This window comes from Uranotaenia lowii, chromosome 1, assembly GCF_029784155.1.
Source record: "Uranotaenia lowii strain MFRU-FL chromosome 1, ASM2978415v1, whole genome shotgun sequence".
Taxonomy (NCBI): domain Eukaryota; kingdom Metazoa; phylum Arthropoda; class Insecta; order Diptera; family Culicidae; genus Uranotaenia; species Uranotaenia lowii.
This window is the reverse complement of record NC_073691.1, coordinates 108,719,667-108,736,487: the sequence shown is the minus strand read 5'-3', so window position 1 is coordinate 108,736,487 and position 16,821 is coordinate 108,719,667. Positions and strand designations below refer to the sequence as shown.

Below are 16,821 nucleotides of genomic sequence, written 5' to 3'. Positions count from 1 at the left end.
ACACTTTCCGTGATGGTTTTTTTAATGTTCAGTTTTGGAAATAAATGTGATTTTAAAATCATACATGCGGCGTATTCATTCAAAGACAATACAAAACCTGAATATTTAACAAAAAATATCAATATTTACGATAATAAATTTTAAAATTTACATCCCTGTGTATTTTTACACGACGACTTTTGTGATCCGATCTCGTGCATTGATTTCGATCTAAATTTACACGCCTCAAAAATTACATCCATGAAAAAAATACACCGTGATAGAATTTTACATCAAAATCGATGTTCCGTTTTCGTGCATCGTTTTCGATCTAAATTTACACGAATTTTTCTTGCTGTGCAGATCTGCATGAGTCAAATTTAACTTTGAGTTAAAAATCGGTAGCGTGCAAGGAAAACTCTTTGTCAAAATTTGATTTGATTTAATCAAAACAATTTCTCCTGCGGTTTGATTCGTGATTAATTTTCTACCCAAAAATGTCCCAGATTCTGGATCCAGCTCGTGAGAAAGCGCTTCAGGACTACCGAAAAAAGCTGTTAGAACATAAGGAAGTTGAATCGCGATTGAAAGAGTGTAAGTTTGATGTGTTTTAAGCACATATATTTTTAATAATTGAAGATTGAGGTTATGTTTACGAATACTGACTCGTCATTCTGTTTAAAATGACGGAATACAACCTTTCATTAAAAGTAATTTTATCTACTCTTCTTTACAGTAAGAGAATCATTAAAGGAACTTACAAAGCAATTCGATAAGTCCGAAAATGACCTTAAAGCCCTTCAGAGTGTCGGGCAAATTGTGGGCGAGGTGCTCAAGCAGCTCACTGAAGATAAATTCATTGTAAAAGCTACAAATGGTCCCCGATATGTTGTGGGATGTCGTCGACAGTTGGATAAAACAAAGCTTAAGTCTGGAACTCGAGTAGCTTTGGACATGACCACATTGACAATCATGCGTTACTTACCGCGCGAGGTTGATCCCCTAGTATATAACATGTCGCACGAAGATCCCGGAGAGGTCACATACTCCGCGATCGGCGGTCTTTCGGAACAAATTCGTGAACTGAGAGAAGTAATTGAACTGCCGTTGCTAAATCCGGAATTGTTCCTACGTGTTGGCATAACTCCGCCAAAGGGGTGCCTTCTGTATGGACCGCCGGGAACGGGGAAAACTCTGTTGGCCCGTGCAGTAGCTTCGCAGTTGGATGCGAATTTCCTAAAAGTCGTCTCTTCAGCTATTGTCGACAAATACATAGGAGAGTCGGCACGTCTGATTCGGGAAATGTTTAACTACGCCCGTGACCATCAGCCGTGCATAATTTTCATGGATGAGATCGACGCCATCGGAGGTCGTCGTTTCTCGGAGGGTACTTCGGCGGATCGAGAAATCCAACGGACTTTGATGGAACTGCTTAATCAGATGGATGGTTTTGATTCTCTTGGACAAGTTAAAATGATTATGGCTACTAACCGTCCTGATACATTGGATCCCGCCTTACTGCGACCCGGACGCTTGGATAGAAAAATCGAAATTCCACTTCCAAATGAGCAGGCTCGGTATGTAACAATTTTATTTAAATTGTTAAATATGTACTATCGTTATAAAACGATTACAAAAGTTTAACATGTTTTTTAAACGTCTGTTGGATATTTGTTTTATTAATCATTTAATTAGAATTTTCGTATTAATTTTAAGAGCGATGGTTCAGATCAAGGTGTGTGTATATATAGGAGGTGTTACCGTAGTGTATGTATATATGTATGGTTCCCCCATCGGTAGTAAGGTCTAACTTATGTCTGGTTTGGCTTGGCCTTCGAATTGCTTCTAGGGCTTCCACGGCCGATGGTTCGTCGAGGGAAGGCATCCAACTTTCAGAGACCTACAATGGTTGGCAATTTTCACTCTGTTGTGTTGTTAGGCTCACAAACTGGCTCACAGGCTGGTTGAATGATTCAACTCAATCAAAGCAATCGAAAGATTCCTTTTAATTCAATCACGTTAAAAAAAAGTTCAGATACCGGTATTTCGATAGCAACTTCATCTTCTTCAGTGAGCGTTTTTGATTGATTCAATCGAAAACGCTCACTGAAGAAGATAGTAAATTGCTATCGAAATACCGGTATCTGAACTTTTCATTGGTTGGTTGGTTGGTTGAATAAAAGGAATCTTTCGATTGCTTTGATTCGGTTGGCAATCCACTCCGCTCGCAACAGTCTTTTCAGATTATCCCCAGATGCATTCCCTCTGAAATATTTAGTACATTTATACAATTGAGTCACTTGGGATCAGAGGGGTGCAAGCGATTTTTTATCAAAACTGAGATAAGCTGTTTTTTTGGAAATTTAAAGTATAGATTAACATTCTGTAGAAGACACAGGTGGAGAAAAAAATTATTTCGATATTTTTAAGCTATTTTAAAAATAACGTGTTAATGAAAATGCTGTTTCGTGTGGTGTCAGAAGGGTGCAAGTGCGCTTGCAAGTGCGCTTGCACCCTTCTGACACCAAAGGATTAATCTTTTAGACTGAAAACAAGTAAGTGGCTGGTAAACGGTGGATAATGTGCAACACGAGACCCCATAGTGGTCATATCACCTCTTATTCACAACTCCTATCTCTACCCCCCCGCGGTGCCGGCTGGGGTGCGAGTAACCTAAGCGGAGATCGGGTACCCAACCCCGGTGGATGCTTTGGTCGCATGCAGACTGAGAAGGTGGCCGCACGCGTCTGTTCCCCAGGTCAGGGGCGGCGTGCAACAACAACCGAGCGTCTGTTCTCCAGGTCAGGGGCGGCTCAAACAGCGTCTGTCTTGCAGCAAGCGGCTGAATTTATGAAATGCGGCTCCCGCCAGCTAAGTCCAAGATGGCAGCCCCATCGCGGGATAGGGACTTTAGGCTAACAACCTACTGCTCCTGAAATCATTTATTGTTACAGAAACTGAGAGAAGAAATAACCGAATTGGAACTTTGGCAACGACTTTTAGCATGAAAACACGGACTAGAATTGGAACTTGGAATGTTTTGACCCTTGCCCAGCCAGGAAAGCTGGCTCAACTTGCTAGAGAAGCTAGCCGCCTCAAGCTAGAGATATTGGGACTGAGCGAAGTCCGTTGGCCTAACACTGGAGAACACAAGACACAGTCCGGGCAAGTACTGCTTTACTCTGGCATACGAGGAGAACATGCTACTCGGGAACGAGGAGTTGGTTTCCTGTTAAGCCCGCAGGCCCATGCGGCCCTCATAAGATGGGAACCGATAAACGAAAGAATAATCGTAGCCAGATTCAGAACACGGGTTAGAAACCTTACAATGGTCCAGTGTTATGCGCCAACTGACGTTGCCGATTTGCAGGAGAAAGAGCAGTTTTACAGTCAATTGAACAGCGTGGTTGAGAGAATTCCGAAGGGTGACATTCAAATCCACTTAGGCGACTTCAACGCAAAGATTGGCTCCGATAATCAGGACTTTGAGCGCATCATGGGGCGCCATGGCCTAGGACAGATGAGCGAAAACGGAGAGCTGTTTGTAGAATTTTGTGGCAACAACAACATGGTGATCGGTGGATCGCTCTTCCCCCATCGACCAGCACATAAGGTCACTTGGGTATCCCGAGATGGCCGAACAGAAAATCAAATTGACCACATCTGCATCAGCCGAAAATGGAGAAGGAGCCTTCTTGATGTCCGCAACAAACGAAGCGCAGACATTGCATCTGACCATCACCTCGTCCTTGGCGAGATACGACTGAGAGTTGCGCGTGTCCAACGGCGCGAGGAGAAAGTCGGGTGTCGATACGACGTCCGCCGGTTGGAGAATCCAGAGGTGAAAAGGGCATACGTTGAACAGCTAGAATCCCGAGCCTCGGAATTGCCGACAGACGGAACAGTCGAAGAACAGTGGTGTGGAATCAAGAATGCCTTTATCACGACGAGCCATGGTACTCTCGGTAAAGTTTGTGGAAGACGAAGTGAATGGATGTCGGATGAAACCTGGAGGATGATCGATGATCGGAGAAAGGCGAAAGTCGGAATTGAGCAGGCATGTACCGGGTCAGCCAAAGCAGCCGCCCGCTTACGATATGCGGAGCTGGAAAAGGCAGTTAAACGAGCTTGTAGACGAGACAAGAGAGCCTGGACAAACTCCCTAGCCGAAGAGGGAGAAAGAGCCGCCGCCATTGGAGATATCCGATTATTATATGATATTTCTCGCCGCCTTAGTGGTGCAAGGACTAATGCAAGAATGCCGCTGAAAAACCGAGCAGGTCAGCTGCTGACAGATCGAACAGATCAGCTCAAGCGTTGGACTGAGCATTTTGATCAACTTTTTCGAGTTACAAATAGCAATGGCCAACAGAACCCGCAGCTCGAGGCGCCCACAGTAAGTCGCATTAATGGCGTCAACTCGGAAGCGCCCTCGCTGGCTGAAATAGAAGCGGCAATCAAGGACATGAAATCCAACAAAGCGCCTGGAATCGATTGCATTCCTGCTGAAATGCTCAAAGCCGACCCTGCCTTGTCAGCACAAATGTTGCACCGTCTATTCGCTGACATTTGGGATACTGCAACATTCCCGGCCGACTGGATGCAGGGTATCCTCGTAAAGGTCCCAAAGAAAGGAGACCTAACAGAGTGCGGTAACTGGCGTGGCATAACTTTGATCTGTACAACCCTCAAAGTACTCTGCAAAGTGATCCTGAACAGGATCCAGGAGAAAATCGACGCTACACTCCGACGGCAACAAGCTGGATTCCGATCCGGACGATCACGTGTGGACCACATCACAACGCTACGAATAATACTGGAACAAATCAACGAATTCCAGGACTCTCTTCTGCTGGTGTTCGTTGATTTCGAAAAAGCATTTGACCGACTGAACCACGAAAACATCTGGGCTGCTCTTAGACGACGAGGGGTCCCAGAGAAACTAGTCCATCTCATCGAAGCACAGTACGAGGCATTTTCGTGCAAGGTCTTGCACGACGGTGTCTTGTCCGAACCAATCCCGGTAACTGCTGGAGTGAGACAAGGATGTATTTTGTCACCGCTGCTTTTTCTCATCGTAATGGATAAGATCTTGACTGGATCGATTGACTGTAGACCAAACCGAGGATTGCCGTGGAATCCTTCAACCATGGAGCAACTAAACGACCTTGACCTGGCAGACGATATTGTTTTGCTCGCCCAAACACAACAAGACATGCAGAGCAAACTCGACGACCTCACCGAAAGCTCCAAGGCAGCAGGTCTCAAAATCAATGTCGGAAAGACCAAGTCGATGGAAATCAATACAGAAAATCGTTCCAATTTCGTGGTAGCTGGACAACAGGTTGAGACAGTGGAGTGCTTCCAGTATCTTGGTAGCCAGATTACGCCTGATGGTGGGACCAAGAAGGACATCGAAACCCGGATCAGAAAAGCCCGATTTGCGTTTGCGAGTCTCCGAAACATCTGGCGGTCACGCCAGATCTCTCTACGAACTAAGATCCGAATCTTCAACTCAAACGTCAAATCCGTATTGCTGTACGGGTGTGAAACTTGGTGCACATATGCGGTGACGACGCGAAAACTGCAAGTTTTTGTGAATCGCTGCCTGCGGAACATCATCCGCGCTTGGTGGCCTGGCAACTGGATCTCAAACGTTGAACTTCATCGCCGGTGTCATCAAAAGGCGCTAGAAATCGAGATTCGGGAACGTAAGTGGAGATGGATTGGGCACACGCTGCGAAGAGATGAAAACGAGATTTGCAGAGAGGCGCTTGACTGGAATCCAGATGGGCATCGAAGAAGAGGCAGGCCCAAAAGCTCGTGGCGGCGAAGTCTAGCCGCTGAAATCCGCACAGTTGACGAGAACCTCGGCTGGCAGCAAGTGAAGACGCTGGCTCCGGATCGCCAGCAGTGGAGATCTTTTATCTCAGCCCTATGCGCCGGTCAATCGGCGCTGGACCCTTAGGTAGGTAGGTAGGTACTGAAAACAAGTAGTGAAACAAACATGGAATCATCATCTAGCTCAGACTTTTTAAGATTTTCTACTGGTTCTGACCAGCATAATCCAAAGTCCCTAGATAATGAAGTGATGAAAATAGATTCAGATGAAACTTCGTCGGCAAATTATTAAAGATGAAAAACCTCATTGTCATGTATACGAAAAATTGTACAAGGTTTCTTTTTTTATGGCAAATTAAGCTTATGCTAATAAGGATAAAAGACAGACACGAAACGCACATAACAACTTTTTTTTTTTTGGCAAATATATCTAAGAAAAAACTCTCGGATGAAAGCTCAGAGGATTAAGATTTTTCGACAGGCTCTGATCATGATGTCACATATACTGTTCCACGGAACAAACTGAAACTTCGGAAAGTTCAGATGAGTCGTTGTCGGAAGGTATTTTATAAAAAATAACATTAATTTTTAAAGAAAATTTACATAACATTTTTGGAAGAATTGGACCAAAAAAAGAAAAATTAAACATCCACGGTTCTTTTGGAAAATCAGAAATTGCTGCAGTTGCTAACGAGAATGAGTCCACTTCTGGAGAGTCAACTGGCCATTCATCAAGGCCCCGAAAATGCCAAAGAAATCAGACAGTCTGGAAACTCAACTTGCGGGAAAAGCTACGAAATCAAGGGGAAACGTACGTTGATTCTATCGGAAAAAGCGACCAGCTAAACAGTTGATTCCAATGGATGAACAAATATGCAGATATTCGTGTGTCCAATAAGGAAGAAGAGAGATTGGAAGTTTTCAACAAATTCTGGGAATTAGGGTCGTGGAACTTGAAAATCTTGTTCATTATGAGTTGCATGGAAATTTGTAGCCCGAAAACGCAGAAAATCTAATATGTGAACAAAAACAAAACAGCTAGTGTCATACTGAAAAAACTCGTTACATACAGGTTCCAAAAAGATGCGCTCATATTGTTTGGAGTCAGAGGGGTGCAAGTGTCATTCTTGGGATCAGAAGGGTGCAAGTGAAAAATATCAAAAAAAGTAGTTCGCCGTTTCAACATAAATATCGCAAAAACTTTGGTTTTTCTTTCAGAATCATTCATTTTAGATCTCTTGAGACACACTTCATCGAAAATTGAGTAGACAAAGAGATTCGATAATTTTGATTTAGAGAAAAAACTTTGAGGCCCGTTTTCTCGAAATCAGCGTTTCGACACTTGCATATAATCTTTCAATTCTTAAATATTCTTTCTCAAAGAATATAAATTTCACCGATATAGCCGATACAATAATTTCATAAAAATAAATTAACGGTGATTAACTCTTCATTTAAAAAATGTGAAAATAACTTAAAAACAAGTTGGGAAAAAAAACTGTTCGATTTTGGCAACACAAAATGTGCGGGCGTGTTGCCAAAATCGAACGGGGTCTGTAGTGACCTTTGAAAAATTCCAGTAAATTCAATTTTTTTGCATGGAAATTCTAAAGACAGCAAAATGTTAGAATTTTAATAGATTTTGTAGCCATATTTTTTCAAAAACTCTACCATCGCTCAAACAGTATTTACAAGCAATCGAATGAAAAGTAGGTTTTTCAGACCACTTTGACACTCCTAGTGCTGATTAGGGTAATGAAATCTGATACGGATGAGGGTTAACAGAATAAATTTATGTTGCATATGTTTGGCATTGAGAAAATTCATAAAACTGCTAAGAAGCAGAATTAAGTTAATTAAACAACAATGAATCATTAGACTTTAATTTCTTCATTACAGATTAGAAATTTTGAAAATCCATGCAGGTCCGATAGCGAAACATGGCGACATTGACTACGAAGCAGTCGTAAAGCTTTCGGATAACTTCAACGGAGCTGATTTACGTAACGTTTGCACTGAAGCCGGGCTGTTTGCTATTCGAGCTGAGAGGGAGTACGTGATTCAGGAAGACTTTATGAAAGCGGTCCGTAAAGTAGCCGACAACAAGCGGCTGGAAAGTAAACTCGACTACAAACCGGTTTAAGTGGGATGTCATCCTTTTGCGGGCAAGTATATAATTCAATTTAAGTGATTTATTATCCATTCTTGTAATAACATTTGCGTGAAAGTATTGCATAATTGTATATGTCAGTAGAAAATTGAGAAATGTACCTTATTTTTTTATTTCTTCCATGCGCTTCCGTTTGCGTTCATGGTAATCTTTAAGATTGTCAAATCTTTTCTTAAATAACACATTTACATGGTCTGCATAAGTGAATTTTTCATCCCTTAAATATGTGGAAAGGGTTCCGATTGAATCACCGTCACCGAAAGTGCTTCGGTCCTTGTCAAAAGGATAGTTAACCAAGTTAGACTTTCCCGTAGTTTTTTCTATCTTTAAGGCAATCAATCCTACACTATCAAAACCTAAACTGCAGAAAACTTCATTTTCTAATGCCCTAAATATTTGCACCAACTCAATTTCTAAGGAATTATTCCAACGTATTTTGAAAACGGTTATTTGTGTTGGTTCATAGCACAAAACTGCAAGCATCCAGGTGTCGTTCGTTAGGCGTTTAATGCTAAATTCACTTCCGACTTTTTCCATCGTAAATAAGGCGAGCTGCTGACCGGTATGGTGATTCCACAAGCGCAAGGTTTTGTCCCCCGACAAAGACAACAACATAGGTTCATTATGTTGTAGAAATGCCAATTGAGAAACAAACTGACCATGTCCTAAGCAGAACGTTTTTATGTCATGGCACTGTGGATAGTTTGTCACTCGAATCTTTTCATCACGATCACTTGTAATGATGAAGCTGCAAAATTGATGAGAAGAACAGTTTGATTATTTTTGGTAACGGTTTGGTTATTGGCGGTGCCTGTAAAAAGAGGTACAAGTGCTCGATTTTCAATTCATTCTTGAATAGTCTTTAAAATGTATGACAAAACTTTTATTACGACAAAGGGCCCATTTACGCTTCTCGTGATAAATCTATCAATAACTTAATAACGCGAACCAAACTAGATTTTGTAACATAATGGAATCGATGGGGAATCAGCGCCGTGTGGCTAGCGGATAGGCTGGCGCGAGTCTGGTTTTGGTATGCCAGGCGTATTGGGTTCGAATCCCATAAGTGGCCGACAGGTAAGATATGTTTGCTCTTATAACTGACTATATAATAAGAATGCTCAATCAGTTGCCTTGCCAGTTGGCCAGGTATATACACGGATGCCAGAATACCTGTACTGCCCCTATTTACATATGAGTCCCATGTGCATTTTCATCGTTTTTTTAGTTATCGTTGGAAAACACTTCCTTGTGATCCAATTTACCAACAAAAAAGATTTTTGTTCGATGTTTGTTCCCAAAATTTAAAAAGTTATGACCCCTGGTGTGTCCCATGAATGAAGTACACTGAGTTTTTTTTTACGCGGTTTTTTTTTACACAGTATTTTTTTACGCGGATTTTCGAATTAACGCGGTTTTTCAAAGAAAATATTCTAAGACTTTTTCAAAAGAAAACACTTAGAATCTTTTTGTAGTTGGGAAAATCTTAGCTCTGAGACTAAGAACGTGATACATGGGATCTGAGACCTGAGACCTGAGACTTGAGACCTGAGACCTGAGATTTGCGACCTGAAATATGAGACTCGAGATCTGAGACATGAGCCATGAGACCTGAGACATGAGACATGAGACCTGAGACATGAGACATGAGACCTAAGACATGAGACATAAGACATGAGACCTGAAACATGAGACCTGAGACATGAGACCTGAGACATGAGACCTAAGACATGAGACATGAGACCTGAGAAATGAGACCTAAGACATGAGACCTGAGGCATGGAACATGAGACCTGAGACATGAGACGATCTGAATTCCACACTGTCAAATAAGCCTCACTATATTCTACTATTCTATTAATCTAATTGGTTTTGTTTTTTATCTTAAGCGGGCCATAGACTACACAAATTGGCCTGTACAAATTCGATGATTCCGCGTCGATTGTTTGATCTATGCTCGCCCACACACTATACAAACATATTTCACGCGAACACAAATGATTGCTGGCGAAAACAGCAACAGCAACAAAAAAAAAACCATCTCCACCCCGGCTGGGAGAATGTTTTGTACAAAATATTTCGATCCCGACCGATTTTACTCCAACCGTTTGGGCGCTCATTCAAGCAGTGCCATACACTATGCAAATCGTGCTCACAGCGACAAAATTTCATCGAATTTCATCGCGTTTGTACAAATGTTGTAGTCTGTGGCCCGCTTTAAAAATAAACTATCATTGTACGCAAATTTTTAAATAATCATGGTTCTTACGCGTTTTTTTAGTAACGTGCTTTTTTGCGCGAATTTTTTAATTAAAATGGATTTTTTACGTGGATTTTCGAATTTCGGGTTTTTTTACGCGGATTTTCGAATTAACGAGGTTTATTTTACGCGGATTTTCGAATTAACGCGGATTTTCGAATTAACGCGGTTTTTCGAATTAACGCGGTTTTTTACGCGGGACGAAATACCGCGTAAAAAAACCTCAGTGTGTGATGAATTGATTGAAGTAAATGAATTAAAACTTAAAAATAGAACTACTATATAATTCCGAAGAAATTGTTTCTTAATCACAAAAGAAACATTAATAAGTAACAGCTTTACTCTAACAAAATGGTTTTTTCGACAAAAATCAATCGATGAACAACGCTTAATAGGTTAGTCTTCGGTCAGAATGGATCCTCCATGGATAATTTTGACGATCTTATGTTTTATCGGTGTGTGGTTTGAAGTGTTTTTTTCAAAAACAAAATAACTATCTTTTTTAATTTACTTTTTTCTATATCAAAATCAATATCAATACCATTGTTTTTGTTTATCACCTAGAAAGATGTTCCCATTAGAAGTATTCTGCTTTGTCTTGAAATTTAGCAAATTTTTGGTCGGAATTAAAAATATCGATCGAAATCAGTTTCGAATCAAGATCTTTCGAGAACTTACTTCTATCATCAAAAAGTATGGTAAACAAATCAGAAAATATTAGGGTGGTCGGATTTACCGGTTTTTTTCAAATCCGGTATTTCGGTATTTGGAATTTTGAAAACCGATAAAACCGGTAAAACCGGTATTTTTCAAAGTATATCAAATTCATGAAAAGGTTTTGTCTAATTGCAGTAGTAATGGCATAAAATGCTCAGAATTTAAAACGCAATAGATTTTGCAACATTTTCAATTGAAAAATATTGCATTAAGCCTTTAAATTATCACTTTGTAATAAATCTATCATCACCCTCATGATAATCATGATATTTATCAACTTTTTTTTATTATTTTAATTTCACATTGAGGATGTTGACATAATAGAAGTTTCATATAGTTTGCGACGAATTTTTGTCCTAAACTCTGTAGAACAGTATTGAAGAATAGATTTTACAGATTTAGTAAAAGTTTTTATAGTCTTTCATGGAAATGATACGAAATTTGATATACAAAAAGATTTTCCGTTAAAAAATGACTTAATCAATTACCAAACAAAACTCAAACACTGTCACAAAGTTTTTGGTTGACTACCAAGATTACAGATTATTGTTGTCTTAAATACGGATGTTTTCCTCGCAACCTAGGTCGTGATAGCATTATGTTTGCCTTTCCAAAATTAAAACAAACAAATAGAAAAGAAAATCTTTTTAAAAAATCAGTCAAAATTCAGCAATAAATATAGTTGTTTGGATCTGATCCATACGCTCTTTGTTGCTATAATACTGTTGCAAATTTATAAAAAACTTTTTTACTGCTTTGTCGGAAAAAGAAAATGCTTCAACAGCATTAAAAATAAAAACAACAGAGTTTCATCCATTAACTTGAAAATATTGATAGAGAAATTTCATACAAATATTTCAACATGTGTTTAAATGCTGGCTCTATTGAAACATTTTAATTTTTAAAACAAAGTAGGAAATTTCTAATCAACATTTTTGGTTTTTAATTTTTGAAAGCCCTTCACCGTTTAGAACGATTTTGAAAAACTTAGCCTGTTTATAGATAAAACATGTTCGCATCTTTTGACCAAATTCCAGTTTTTCAATGAAAACTACTATGATATAATAATCAAGCAATCTTAAATTTCCTGTAGCTGTTTCTTTTTTCAGTCATTGTTCACTTGTACAGTCTTGAAATGTTGTGAAGCGTTAGTTCGATAGCTGAACTGAAATGTGTTCATGAAAATATTTCATCTGAGTGAGAGATGGCAGCTTGTCAATGCTTTTTTTTTTTAAAAAACATACACCGTCTTAGACGATTTAGGCTTTACAGACTGAATAAATGACGTGGACAACTTAAAATTAACATTTAACACCCAGTACCGAGATGGGAATCGAACCCATGCCATCAGTGGACCAGCGATTACCGTCTTACCACGCTAACCACTCGACCACCGAGACGTACAAAAACGCCACTCTAGCTTTAATTCAAAAAGTACATCGGCAAGTTTTAGCAACAATCATATCCCACATACTTAAACCTTGTAGCAAGGTTTATCGAGCTTAGAGTTTGAAACTGATTGAACAAAATATAAGTATTTGTACTCATACATATTTGGTAAAAAAACATTTAGCTGTGTCAATTTTATTACAGTGCCGTTGATGAAAAGATGATGAAAAGTTGATGAAAAATTTACCGGAAATCCCGGTTTTTTACCGTCCCAAAAGTCGGTATTTCCGGTATTGGAAAATGGACGGTTTTACCGGTTTTACCGGTTTCGGTAAAACCGGTTAGACCACCCTAGAAAATATGTTAGAAAAGTACTTGCCACTTGCCACCAGAACTGATAACTTTAGCACCATTTGCTGATAATTTCTGCTCGAGGGTTAAGAATATTCGCATATGAGTCACATGAGTATTTTTTTCCAATAACACTTGTTAGTAATAGCACAAGATTAAACAAAAATATTCTTTAAGGTGTTTTCTATCCGAACTATTGATAGGTGTTACCAACGAATGATACACATGATTGTTTTCATGAAAACAAGTTTCAAACTTTATAGACGTTTTTCTCGGTTTGCAGTTTTTACTCATGGGACTGATATGAGAATAGGGGCAGTCTAAGGCTTCTTATGAACCGGTTGTGAAATCGTTTTTCATAAGAGTCTTATGAAATTCTTCCAATTCTCATTCGAAGTTCTTATGAAAAATATAAGAAACGGCATTGCGAAAAAATGATGAACACAGTCATTCCATCAGTCATGTTTGTCACCGTCGTCAGAAGCACTCACCAGTTGTTAAGTTACTACTTTTTCTAAAAACATTGATGTGAATAAGATCTTCCAAATGGTAAGTATGAGTTGAAATCTATTCTTAAGTTGAAAGTATTTGTAAACTCACTAATCACTAATCACTAATCGTACTTCCACAGCCAGAACTTATGTCTGAGTCCCAAAGAATAATAAAAGTGAGTTACTATTCTTCTTGTCTTTTTTCATGCTTTTTATCATTTAACATAAAAACATTAAAGTGATGAAAAACATAAAATGGTTGGGCCTACCATGGAGCAGAGAACGCAGAGACATCTGGAACACAGGAACAGAAGAAACGTGGACCACCAGTACCATACGTTTCAAAGGGGCATTATCGTTGGAAGCATGCTAAGAAAAGTGCTCCTTGATGGAAAAACCACGCGTTCTTTGAAGTAACTCCACAAATCACAGGGGTTCCTCTTCAGTGGCTGGAAATGATCCATTTTGTACAACGAAATCACAAAACCTAAGAATAAATGCATTCTGTAGAAGTAAATATGATGATTTTAAAATTCTAAGATTTTTTATTTTCATTCAATTGTTTTGGATTTCGATGTACAATCATTTCTGATCATCAACCAAGGATAAAGCGCCTTTACTCGCTCTTGAAAATAAAAAAGAAAATAGGAAAATATTAAAAGAACATAAAACCCTTCAAGGTCTGTTACGAGCTCGAAAAGTTTTTTTTTTGAAAATTAGCCCTTATAATAGAAATAAATAAACTAGAATAATAATCTCCAAATTCAAAACTTTAAAATGGATCAATTGTGTCCTGGTCACCAAAGCTAAAAATTTAACTTCTTGGAAGAATGTTTCACACAAACAAACAATCGATAAAAATGAAACATATATTATAACACACTCAACCATGAATGGACAAAATTCTGAAAATTGCTGAGCCAGAAATTTCAGGAATCGATTCCCTTCAGTCGATCACATTCAAATGAAGCCTAAATCTGGAGAATTAAGGGTGGAAACACTCATAATCTAGCATTTATTATAACTTCATGTAAGTAAATAAACATCATGGAACGAACTCACCAAACAAAAGTAAAACATCTGCCCTGTGTTAATTGATGGTAAATTCTCAATGATTTCCAGTTCCGTGCAGCGCTTTAGCAGAACGCGGCTTGAAATGTTCATCCCGCCACTCTTGACGATCACACTAAATTATTAGTGATTCACCCGTAAAATCTAAAACATAACACAGTTTTATGCCATTTACAGCACCATATTATTGATTATCAAACGCGCCCGCTGGCCTTCCACAAACCCGATACACACAAGAATGACGACCAAAAGAATTTGGTCGCAGCAAGCTGAACAAATGCATCGTGGCAAGGCACTGATTGAAAACTCACAACACTACTTTTATTATAACTTTTTCATATTCCCAGTCACAGTTGCCGTTGAGAATATTCACAAATAATATTCACCAGATTGCAATGATAAGCAACACATTAAACACTAAAAAAAATCATATACGGCATTTCCTCTAGGGGCCCATAATGAAAGACGACTACGACGACACAGAAAAAAAACACACCGCCCTTTTTCGATCACCGTTGGATTTTTCATTTTCATCCAGTGGATCCGACCCAAGATTTGACTTGTCCACTTTAAGGCATCTTTTATCAACACTTCAAGCTTAATTTCGGTAATGCTCAATATAATTTCACCAGAAACACCCAATTTTCTAAAAATTTCGACGGACGAGATGAAAAACGCGTGCACTGCGGTCAAGCCAAGGCCTACTTCTCTAAGTTGAAAGTATTTGTAAACTCTAAGGTAAATTTTATGTTTAATTTACTTTTCAGCTTGGTTACCGACAAAAAGCGCGAAGTAAAAGGTGAGGTGAAATAATACTTTTTTATGGAATCGGGTGTTGAAGTGCAGCTAGCAAAGATAGTAGATATAAAGATACCCAGCTCTTGGAATTTTTCATATAAATCCCAACAGACATTCTTTCTACAAACATCAGCACCACCTGCTGACGGAAAAGGTCAACATTTCTCACAAATTGTGTTTAAAGATCCGAGCGTGCAGATCATGATGCACTCTGATATGTTTTCAATCAATTTAAAACTATTCAAAATGCACTCTGAAGTAATTTGATTAAATTTTGCAGAAACAAATGCTACTGACTCAGTAAAATTGAGATAACTGCATTCAGATTCATCGATTGAATTGAAAAACTTAAACTTAAACAGTTAAAATAAGAATGAAAACATTAACGTTCACAACGTTTTTATTTTGATTATTTAAATCAACAATGAATAAAAAAGTGCATAAAGAAAATAATAATTGAGGAATATTTAACAATTTATAATTTAAGAACATAGTGAAATGTTGAATTTCAAGCCAGTCTCAGTGTTTGAAACTTCTTAAGATTTTAATTTTTGATTCCCTCAATGTGATAACATTCCTACGGTTAAATCAGAGGAATCGAAATTAAAACATCTTAGGAGGTTTTAAACTCTGAGACCAGTTCAAAATTCATCTTTCAACTATTTTTAGTTACTGGCTAGAGAAGATTTTTCATTTTCACCTGAGATGTACCGCTACTTTCATTTACTCTGTTAAATTTGTAGATAGAACTAAATTTAGCTAAACGGCCTGCAAGGAATTCCAATACTCAAAGTGCTGTATGATAGAAACAGCTGGATCAACTTATAAAACTGTGGATTTTTACTTTACCTGAAGTGTCGTGTTAAATTTTGAAGAATATTATTTTATTATTAGTTTTGCAAATTTTGAGTCTTCTTCAAAGTGAAACAATCAGGCTGATATATTTATTTTTTTTTTTGAAAAATTTGGATATTGTGCAATCTTTTGCTGTCACAAAAAGCGGTTAGCGAGTAGAAAAATAAAGAAAACTGATTTAAATAGGTACTAATTTAAAATATGGCAGAAATGTCACAATCCACTGATCTAAAGTGTGCAGTCCCATTTTGTACGCTGCGCATAAAATAATCCACACCCTCATTTCTGACACTAAAGATTTTTGAGTGCAAAAATTAGTTACTGTTAATGGGACTTTTGATTGCTGTGCTTTAAAACTCTCAATTGAGTACATGTGTCCCACAGTGTGATAAAAAATGCTTTACATGAGTTTTTTCTGCTAACAGTGTTCACTGTGTTTTAGTTGCATTTCTGCCGTCATATTTGACGGTGGCGCTTATTTTTTTTGTCTCCCGGTTTTCATAAGAGTTGGGAATCTTTATATAAACTATTTTTGCAGCTAGTGTCACCATGTATTTTTTAAAACGAATTAAGCAGAAAATAAAATAAAATGAAAAATAATCTTGCATTTATTTTAATTTTATGCGATATATGTTTTTTCCATAAGAAAATCTTATGAAAAGCAACAGCCCCTCATTGAAACCGGTGGTCATCCTGTGAGTTCATTCCATAATAAGACAATCTTATGAATTTCATTACTTTTTCTTATGGCGCCACTTCATAAGAGAATCTTATATGGTCTACATAATAGGATTTTTTTGAGTGTACATCAACACTGCCACTATTCGCAAGACTGTCCCATATGCATTTTCATCATTTTTCATAGAAATCGCTATTATTGTTCATGATTTTTAATATAC

At 38.3% G+C, this 16,821-nt stretch overlaps 1 protein-coding gene across 1 annotated transcript; it reads left to right on the top strand.

Annotated features, from left to right (window-relative positions):
* The first annotated feature begins 383 nt into the window (after positions 1-383).
* On the top strand, positions 384-8,050 carry LOC129738232 (26S proteasome regulatory subunit 10B). The gene is made up of 3 exons (XM_055729424.1): positions 384-573; positions 716-1,556; positions 7,720-8,050. The coding sequence occupies exons 1-3, from the start codon at positions 477-479 to the stop codon at positions 7,961-7,963; spliced, it is 1,182 nt and encodes a 393-aa protein (XP_055585399.1). The 5' UTR covers positions 384-476; the 3' UTR covers positions 7,964-8,050.
* The last annotated feature ends 8,771 nt before the right edge of the window (positions 8,051-16,821 follow it).

Excerpts from the sequence above, each read along its gene's own strand:
- LOC129738232 (XM_055729424.1), top strand. The coding sequence starts at position 477 with ATGTCCCAGATTCTGGATCCAGCTCGTGAGAAAGCGCTTCAGGACTAC. Across the intron at positions 574-715 it reads TGAATCGCGATTGAAAGAGT|TAAGAGAATCATTAAAGGAA; the intron begins GTAAGTTTGATG and ends TCTTCTTTACAG. Across the intron at positions 1,557-7,719 it reads CTTCCAAATGAGCAGGCTCG|ATTAGAAATTTTGAAAATCC; the intron begins GTATGTAACAAT and ends TCTTCATTACAG.